The 10,068-nt window shown below is 36.8% G+C and overlaps 1 protein-coding gene and 1 non-coding gene across 2 annotated transcripts; one reads left to right on the forward strand and one right to left on the reverse strand.

Moving 5' to 3' along the window:
- The first annotated feature begins 4,012 nt into the window (after positions 1-4,012).
- LOC111785942 (uncharacterized) lies at positions 4,013-5,525 on the forward strand. The gene is made up of 2 exons (XM_023666319.2): positions 4,013-4,169; positions 4,265-5,525. Exons 1-2 carry the CDS (start codon positions 4,013-4,015, stop codon positions 5,446-5,448), a joined length of 1,341 nt encoding a protein of 446 aa, XP_023522087.2. The 3' UTR covers positions 5,449-5,525.
- A 1,231-nt stretch (positions 5,526-6,756) lies between these two features.
- On the reverse strand, positions 6,757-8,436 carry LOC111784948 (protein BYPASS1-LIKE). The gene has a single exon (XR_015419878.1). It is a non-coding gene; the product is annotated as a protein BYPASS1-LIKE (transcript).
- Positions 8,437-10,068: the final 1,632 nt, after the last annotated feature.

Consider the following 10,068-nt stretch of genomic DNA (forward strand, 5'->3'; position numbering starts at 1 on the left):
CCTTACTATGACTCGAACACAAGATCAGAACTTGTGGGAGCCTCTTGAAAGAAAATCCCAAAGGGATTGGAGGAGAAGAGTTTCGAGAATTATCTGAATATGTGTTTTATTCTCCAGAAAAAGTGGAAGAGATTCGTATATCTTTGGCTCATTGTATATATATTTTAGGAAAATTTGGGTATTTTAGAAATAAAAATAATTAGATATGTTAGGAAAATAATTGAGTTATCTTAAGAATGAAAATTCATAACTATTTTAGTAAAAGGATTTAGATATTATAGAAATAAATAATTAGCTATTTAGGAATAATTTGTCTAGTATCTACGATAAATACCCTCCAGCCCACCAAGGTTTTCATTCCAAGAAATCTAATTACAACAAAGTATTAGCCAGCCTATCAAGGTTTTAATCCCAATAAATCTCAAGCACAGAGTAGTAGTTTCTATAAAATATTTTGTAATCTCTCCTCAATTGGTGTAATAAAGAGTGCAAGTATTTTCCACAAACAGTTTTATAAAAAAGTCTAGTATCAGAACAAGATTGGTGTAGGTTGTCTGATCTCTTGAAATTCTTAGTATATTCTGTGGTTGTAATCTGTGACTCTACAAGTTTTGTGCCGAAAAAGCTTGTTTGGTATTACTGAGGTATAACCAACACGATGGGTGATTTCCAAATCATTGGAGGAATTAAGAAACCTAATAACAACTACAACACGTGGGTAACATGCATGATGTCCTATTTACAAAGACAAGACCTTTGAGAGGTCACTAGTGGGAGTGAAACTACGCTGCCAAAGGAGGTGGCGCATTGCACAAATGGAGAATCAAAGCAGGCAAAGCAATATTTTCCTTGAAGACCACGATCGAAGAAGAGATGTTAGAGCATATTTGGGATGACAATACACCAAAAGAAGCATGGGACACGTTCATAATGTTGTTCTCAAAGAAGAACAATACAAGGTTACAACTTCTAGAGTACGAGCTGTTGTCAATTTCACAACGTGACATGACGATTGCTCAGCACTTCCACAAAGTCAAGTCAATTTGTTGGAAAATCAGTGAACTAGACCAAAAGTCCGTCATTGGAGAAGCTTGAATGAAGAAAATCACTATCCACAGATTGCGACCAAGATATAGAAGTTTCGTAATTGTTGTACAAGAATAACCCACTTAACCATCACTTGTAGAGTTTGAAAATTTGCTAATCAGCTAAGAAGTCATAGCTAAGCAAATGGGAGGCCTCTCATCGAAGAGTGAAGAAGAAGCGTTCTACACAAGTAAAAGTCAGAGCAACATTAAGCCACACGAATACCAAAATTGTGACAAAGAAATAAGTTATCAAGGAACTGCACAACCTTGGAGAGCTCAAAAGAACGACAACAAGAGTTTTCAAGGAAAGAGATTTGAAGGTATTTACTATAATTGCAGGAAGAGGGTCACATGTCGGGATTGTTGGTACAAGAAAAATTCAATTGAAAGCAATGTGGAAATCTCTAAAAAGGAGGATGAATGGGATTCAGAGGCAATATGTGCCATAGAAAAAAACGAGCTAGCACTCATGGTGATGATGAGAGAGCATATCGATTACGATGATGACTGAATCATTGATTCAGGATACTCAAACCACATGATTGACGATCAGAGTGGTGCAATGGGAGAAGGGTGGCCCTTAGAGAAGAAGTATTACCAGAATTGGACAACATTAAAGAAATTCTCCCACAGAAGACGGGGGAGCAAACTTTACACATGTGCTAAGTGCTGATGTGTCTGGAGAGCCAAGTGACACTAACGTTGGAGAGAAAGAAGTGACTCAATCAAGTGAACTCGGTGAAAATGAAAAGGCACCTCAACATCTTAGACAACTAGAAAGAATCTAAAAGCCAAATCCAAAGTATGTCAATACAACTATTATAGAAGACGAAGTTGAAGAGCCAAAAACATATAAAGAAGTATCACAAAATACGGCTTGACAGCAGGCAATGGAGGAAGAAATTATAGCCTTGGAGCAAAACCAAACTTGGGAACTAGTGTCAAGACCGAGAGATATCAAACGCATTTCTTGCAAGTGAGTTTACAAAATAATGTGTCTCTTGGATAGATCAATGGAGAGATACAAGGCTCGGACTATAGCTTCAAGGTTCTCTCAACAATATGGACTAGACTATGATTAAACATTTAGACCAGTAGTGAAGATCACTGTCGTACAGGTTCCTCTAATATTTGTGGCAAATAAAATTGAAAATTATGGCAGATGGATATGAAGAATGTTTTCTTGCATGGAGAGTTGGATCGGGAGATCTACATGAACCAACCAAATGAATTTGAAAATGGAGTTGAAGACATTTGGATGCAGCTCGACAGATCTTGCGATATGTCAAAAGTACAATCGATTATGGTCTTTTGTACAAAAGAAGTGAAGACTACAAGCTAGCTGGATACTGTGATGTTGACTATGTAGGAGAACACGATACCCGAAGATCAATCACTAGGTATGTGTTCAAGCTCGATTCGAGAACAATTTCTTAGTGTAGCAAAAGACAACCAACAGTATCATTGTCAACTACAGAAGCAGAGTACAAAGCAACGACTGAAGCAGCTCAAGAAAGTACATGACTAAAACTCTTAATGAAGATTTGTATCAGAAAATTAACTATCCAATACCATTTCATTGCAACAAACCAATCTGCAATTCGTCTAGTAGAAAAATCGATGTTTCATGCTAGAACAAAGCATGTGGAGGTGCACTACCATTTCATTAGAGAAAAAGTCCTAAAGGAAGAAATCGAGATGCAATAGATCAAGCAAAATGATCAAGCGGCAGACTTGTTTACAAAAGGGCTAAATACTGATAAGCATGAGAGTTTTCGACATGGTACAACGAATGAGAACTTGTACAGAAGGGGAGTGTTAAAATATAACCACTAGCTTAATAGGGTCAAACCCAATAACTACATGAGCCCGTTGTATACATATTTTAGGAAAATGATTTAGATATTTATACCTATATATTTTAGAAAAATTATTAAGGTATCTTAGAAATAAAGATACCTAACTATTTTTATAAAAAGATACAGACATTTCTGGAATAAATTATTAGATGTTTCATGAATAAATTATCTAGTCTCTACTATCAATACCCCTCCACCCTACAAAAGTTTTCATTCCAAGAAATCTAAATCACAATAAAGCAGTAGCCACCTACCAAGATTTTAATCACTAATAGTTTCTACAAAATGTCTTACAAAGAGTATAACCACGTAAACCTAAGGTATAGCCTAAAAAAGCTTGTAGCTTAGAAATGAACTCCCAAGCATGAACAAGACACCGAACAAATGAATAAATGGACCTATGACATGATACTTAAGAACAAATTAAGAACTAAAAGTAAGCACTTATTCACATTTTTATACCTATTCATGCTACTTTAATTCTTTTCAAATAAGGATTACATAGAGCAATCAAGGCGAGGGTGTGCACAAAATACGAGGCTAGGGGTCAGACTAGATCGGTGTCTTTGTGTTTCTCAAATTTTACACTTTTCACTAACTCAATCTTGTATTTTGCCTTTGTCATTCCCCATGGTAAGTTGGGTCATACTTTTTTCCTCAAGTGATATTGACTACGGTTTTATTGGAATTTCTTTTATCAAATATTTGAGTCAATAATATCTATGGCTTGAGCCCAAACACCCAAACTATCTACCTTCATATCAAATCAAATAAAAAAAGATGAGAAAGAGAGAAAAAGGGGGGAATGATTAAGCTCATCATCAATGGTGATGGAGCTGTAGCTTCCCGCTAAGGCAAAGGTAACCATTGTCTCCTTCAAACCTATCTTCAAAAGTAAGGAATAAGTGTTGTATGCAAAATCCATGTGAATGAATGGATGAAGCAACCACTTATTAGTTTGTTTAGTCACTTATTATATTCACCTAAACCCCACCTTTGCTTGCTGCCCCTACTCTCTTCCTTCTTATAAAACTCCCTCTAAATCATCCATTTTTCATCAACAAAATGGATGATTCCTCACATTTTGAACTTAAGATCAGCCCTACCAGAGAGGATGATCCTTCCTCAACCTTTGAGCTTCACTTGCTCAAGACCACTTCCACTCATTCTTTCTTCTCTGATGAAACCAATTCCATGTTCCTTCTCACTGCCAAACTCCCAGGTCCGTTCATCCATCCATCCATCCATCCATCCATCCATTGTTTCTCTTTCTCTCTCTCTCTCATCTCTCTCGTTTCTCTCGTTTTCCTGTTGCAGGTTTTGCAAGAGACGACATTGTGATAACTATCAATGGAAGCGGTACTCGGATCGAGATTAGTTGGGGACAACCTGTTCAGAAAATGGAGATTACGAGATGGACGTACAAGAAAGAAACAGAGACAAGGAGGTTCAAGAAGATCTTTCGAATTCCAGATGGTGTGATTTTGGATGAAATCAAGGCCACTTATAATGATGAAAAGTCCATTTTGAAGATTTTGATGCCCAAATTGGAGGAGGGGATCCTTGGAGTAGGAATTCAAGAAGTGAAGGAACAGGAAGCTGGCAAAGCCACATTTGAATCTCAGGATTCTGAAGCTGAGGCGATTCCACATACACCTACAGACCTTGAGACTCCGGAAACGGGCAAAGAGACCAAATTAATTGAAGATACTCATGGAAATGGAGAATTTGGAGGAGAAAATGCCAAGCAGGAAGCATTTTCCAAGATAGAATATGCAGCAGAAACAACCCCAGAAGAGATCGAGAAGCTGAAGGGCAATGAGATGGAAGATACTGATGGAGGTTCCAATGACTACTCTGAAAGTGAACAACTAGAAACAGGAGCAACAAAAGCTACAGAGTATGAGGGCACAAAAGAAAATATGAATGGACAAATAAAGGTCCCTAAAGTTACAAGAATGGAAGGAATAGAAGTAGCGGAAGGAACAACACAAGAAACAGCCAATCATCAAAAAGAAAAAGAAGGCAATGCTAAAGAACATAATGGTGATATGGCAACCATGATAAAAAAGAAACCAGATGTCAAAACACAACCACAAGCTTCAATCGATCAAGAGCAGGAAAATTTTAAGCGAAATCGACATACTCGAGCAGAGCTGGGGAAGCCGGAAACATATAGAAACACTCGGGAATTGAAAGAACCTGAAGATATAGAAATTCCATATTTGCAAAGCCCTGCACACGAGCATGAAGAAAAAGAAGTTGATCAAAAAGGAAAAAGTTCCCAAACAAAAGATGAAACTAAAGAAGCAAGAGAAGAATGCAATTCACCACAGAAGGTGACACATCAAGATTCGAGCAAGGAGGCAAAGCAAGAGAAAAAACAGTTTAAAATGCGTATTCCAATCATCATTGCAGGGTCAGCTCTTGTCGCATCCCTTGTAATTGTTGTGTTTAGCTTGGTAAAAAGTAAAAAACGAGAGAAAAATATGAGAGGTTAAAAATGCTGAAGAAATAAAAGCTTTTCGCAAGACACCCAAAATGTAAATTCGATCATAATAATAATATAAAGGGCCAGTTGCTGATAATAGCACCACTTGGAACTTCCGAACGGTTGGTAAGCTCTACAGGATTGCGTCACAAACGGCCTGTACAATAGCAACTGCATTAATTATACATTTATAAAGAGATGAATGAGTTGGCAAAGAAAAGACAATGAAGAACTTTTGGCAATAAAAGCCTGCACCTAACGACAGCTAACCAATTATAATTCGAGGGACACATATATAAGGTTCTAGTTTTGCCCATGCTGTTAGCATATTTCGAAGCTCTAATTGAGAACATTTAATCTTTAAAGCACTAACTTTATGTTAACGTGCAGAGAGCATTCATTTCTTGCAGAAACAATAATTCAGAACTTCAAATTCTGTAAATTTCGAAAATTTGAATAACAAAAGACTATTGGCTAAAGATATCAGATGAGAAATTACAAGGAGCTTGACCACATTTTTCTAAGTCAATAACATGGAGCTTGACCAAAAAATAAATATTAGACTAATTCAATGCAGTCATTGCTAGTCACAAGTTGGTGAATGAATTTCAAACCCTTCTGGATGACCTTATAACGGTTGGAATGCATGAACAGCGTGGACTTCATAAGAAGCATTGTCAAAATATTAAGCATCAAGGGTAAAAGCAGGTAGGTAGAACTAACCGGATGAAGAAAACAGAACCAACTTAGAAGTATGCCTATTGGTCAAGCAAGTAATATCTTCACAGAAACAAAGGGGGGAGACAATTTATAGAAAATTTACCATCGGAAAATTCCATTCATTGGTCGTAAAGAATAAAGAATCTTCGAGCAGCAAGGCATCAGATTCGACTTATGCTCAGGCGCTCTCTTCTTCTGGCACATAAATATTCTCCTAGTTTTCACATGGCATGGATCCGGCGACTGAAGTATATCTCATATTCCCCTTTATCCTTCCTCACACAACCATGAGTCAATGCCACATACTTCCTCATTCCAAGAATTAAATAACTGAAAGTTAAACGATCGATGCTTTTTGAAAGAATTGTAATGCGAGGGAGACGAGGGAGAGAGACACGGTGTGTGTGTGTGCACGCGTGTGTGTCCTCCCGAATGTCAGTTTCGCAGAAGCAGGGTACTCCAGCATACAATTTTGAGCAAATTCCCTGCAAAATGGAAGAATGAGAAAAAGTTTTGCATCAAATGCAATCCACAAGTCAAAAGAACTGGCGAAACAACCATTGCAGCGGACGTCAAATCCAATGAGAATAACGCAGAATTTCATCAAAAGATATGCCTACCTCAACACAAATTGTTTGTATTTACCATGTAATAAATATCACAAAGAACACCTACATCAACGAAGATGTAACATAGACAGAATAGGATTGTACAAGCTCCAACCCCCCAACCCACCAAAATGGAAAGAGAAAAAAGTAAGCATTGAGGAATGTGAGAGTCACATTCCGTATCTAATTTCCTTGCACAATATACACTGAACAATACAAACAAAAGCCTCTTACCCTTTTGTTTATTATACTCGTCCGTTGTCCATAACATTACACAATGCTGGAAGCCAACTTTGAAGATGTTCTGTAATCTGCAATAATCTGAGCATCTCTAATCAGGGTTATGTCCTCGTCCTAAACAATCAAGCCCCTCCGTTCTTGAGCGAACAATTCGATGGAACATCTCTCTAATCTGCCGTTCCAGAGGATCCAAGCCAATCTTCAATGCTTCACAAATCTGAGATAGCTCCTGCACCCTTTCCCTCACCTCTTCTTCCCTATCATTCGTCAACGGGAAGTGACCTGTATCCGCCAATTCATTCATAATATGCGCAAATTTATCGATCTGATGAATCTCCTTCAACAGCCCACAAGCATTTCTTCTTTCCCGCTTTCTCGATTCTTCCAAAATCCGATCGTGAAGAGAAATCATTGGAGCCGCCCATGCGAATTGCCGGGGCAGCGAAAAATGTGGTAAGCCGCGGTCCTGACAGGGAATCGCCGCCACCAGAGTCCACATTACAAAGAGCAATATCATGTTCATCGTAAAAACAGGGATCGCAAGGCTACGCACAGGCTCATTCGCCCTCGGAGCAACCAAATTGCTCCCAATTGCCTGAAGCTGCCTAGCTGCCGACCAGGAACGCGAAACACTCCATGAAAGCGAACGGAAATGTCCTAAAGACCTGCGGCCTCTGGTACCATTGTTGCGTCCAAAAGAACGGTTTCTCTGAGAAATGGCCGTGGAATTGGCATCGTTTTCATCGAGCATTGCAATCGCCAAATCTATCAGAGCCTTCTTCGCTCGGCGAAATTGGCCCTCACCAAGATTCTTCTTGTGACTACAATTATCCAAAGCACTAAGTACAATCTCCAACGATTTATGCCACTGCCTCAGCTGCTCAATCCCATCTCTAATCGCATTACAAACATCAAGCGCCTTCACGCTCCTCTCCAAGTAATCCGAAACCAGCCTATCCATGGGCGGTCTACAAATTTCCGCCTTATGCTCAAACAAAATGACCTTGAACTCCTCCTGGCAGCAAATGAAAGCATCCAAAAGCTTCCTAATCCACGAGAGAGACAAAATCTCATCGGCAGAAGCCGACGACAAGTCCTGGAACCGTTGAGTGACCTGCTTCTGGAATGAATCGAGGTCGGAATCCATGGAAACGCCGTCGTGGGAGCCGTTCTCTATTGAATGAACTTGATCACGCCGGATACTGAAGATGGAACGGCCAATGTTGGCTAACGGCGACGAAGAACCCTGAAAATCAGAGGCAGGCATTCTTACATGAACAAAAGGAGCTGAAAATTGGATCGAAACTAGGAAATTGAAAACAAGAAGTGAATCGGAATTTGAAAAAATCGAATTGAGAGTATCGAAAGATGGGAAGTAGAGAGAGAAACATAGAGAGGGAGAGAGAAAATGGGAGTTGAACGATGAGAACCCTAACGGGAGCAGAGGATTTTAATGGCAGAAAAACGGACCGCGTATTTACGGTTGTTGAAATTTGGAGAGGGGAAATGTCCAAAAAGTCCACAAAAATAAAACGCCAAACATAATATTTAAATATTTTTGTTTCGTTGATTAATTAAATATTTTTTCTTATTAATATTTTACAAGGAAATTAAAATATAGAATATTAATGGAAGCATTAAAAATAAATTTATCAAATTTCATTAAGCCATAAAAAAAATGAAATATATTTAAAGTATAATATAAATAAAATTTTAAATTAAGAAAAAGATAATAAGCGACTAAGATGGAACATTAAACAATTAGCATCGGAAATAAATTGGTGTATTTTCAATAAATATTTATAATTGTATTATTATTATTATTATTATTATTTTATTACAATTTATAAAGGCAGTTTGAATTTTAATGGCGCCGTGGGTGAAGTTTTACGCGCTGAAGACGCGGACCAAACACGCCTTCAAATCCAACGGCTCATATTTGAAACTGATCTCGACGATTCTCATCCTCTGCCGTCCATTATCATTCTTTTTTGGACTAATTTATTTAAAAATTAAATTATTTTTAAAAAATTGAACTGCTACTTGTATTGAAAACTGAAGTTAATATTTTAAATAAATAATTAAAATATTTTTTAAGTGTTAAAATTAAACCATAAATATTTATAAAAATCACAATCTTTATGATTAATTGTAAATTAAAAATTGATTATTTTTTGTCTTAAAACTTAATTATTAAATTGTTGTTATTAGATCCTTAAAAGATTGTAGTTAAATAATATTTGTTTAATCAGTATTATTAAATTCAGGATATTTGATGAACATTGAAATTATTTCTTTTTATAAAAAGTCGTATAATTATTGTCTCTCTATATATGTATTTATTTAATTATTTAATTATTTAATTATTAATGAATTAGACCATTCAATTGGTTTGATTTTAAATATTTCACGTGCGTATTTATTTTTCAATTTTTTAAATTAATGTTTGAATTCTTTTATTTTATTACTCTTGACTTTCAAACCGGTATTTAAGTATTTTAAAAATAATTGTTTTTAAGAAAAGAATAATTGAAAAAAGAGAATTCTCAGAAGAAATTAGGTATCTTTAGCTGAGTTAAGCTCATTGACATATTCTAACCTGCGTGGATCCTCATAGGTTGAGTTGGACTTCGAGGAGAAGTTTCAAGCTAGCATCAAGTATATATTAGTAACATCGGCTTAAGTGAACTAGGTAAATGACTTCCTGCTAGTTTGGTTATACGAATTGTGTGATGTACGATGATATGTGTCTTATGACCCCTACATATGTCATGATTATGAGTGTTAGCGTATGCGATGTGATATTATGTTATAGGTATGATATGCTTATGTCATGTTGTGAAACTATTTAACTTGATGCCTATGAGACATGAGAAAGTCATATATGTTAAGTATGCAAGATATGACAAGTTTTACAAATGCATGTCTCATAGGCTCATTATGTCAGGAGTGAATTGAAGTATGAACTACATCATAAGCTAACGTCATGATTTTAAGCTATGTGGACCTCATACATTTATGTATGTTTGTGCATCGAGATACTTCTTCGTTATGATTAGTAC

This window comes from Cucurbita pepo, chromosome 2 (genome assembly GCF_057944985.1).
Source record: "Cucurbita pepo subsp. pepo isolate OVF chromosome 2, ASM5794498v1, whole genome shotgun sequence".
In the NCBI taxonomy this organism is placed as follows: domain Eukaryota; kingdom Viridiplantae; phylum Streptophyta; class Magnoliopsida; order Cucurbitales; family Cucurbitaceae; genus Cucurbita; species Cucurbita pepo.

What these genes read in the sequence shown, in the direction of transcription:
- LOC111785942 (XM_023666319.2), top strand. Translation starts at nt 4,013, where the DNA reads ATGGATGATTCCTCACATTTTGAACTTAAGATCAGCCCTACCAGAGAG. An exon ending in TCTCACTGCCAAACTCCCAG is followed by an intron (nt 4,170 to 4,264) that starts GTCCGTTCATCC and finishes TTCCTGTTGCAG; the next exon opens with GTTTTGCAAGAGACGACATT.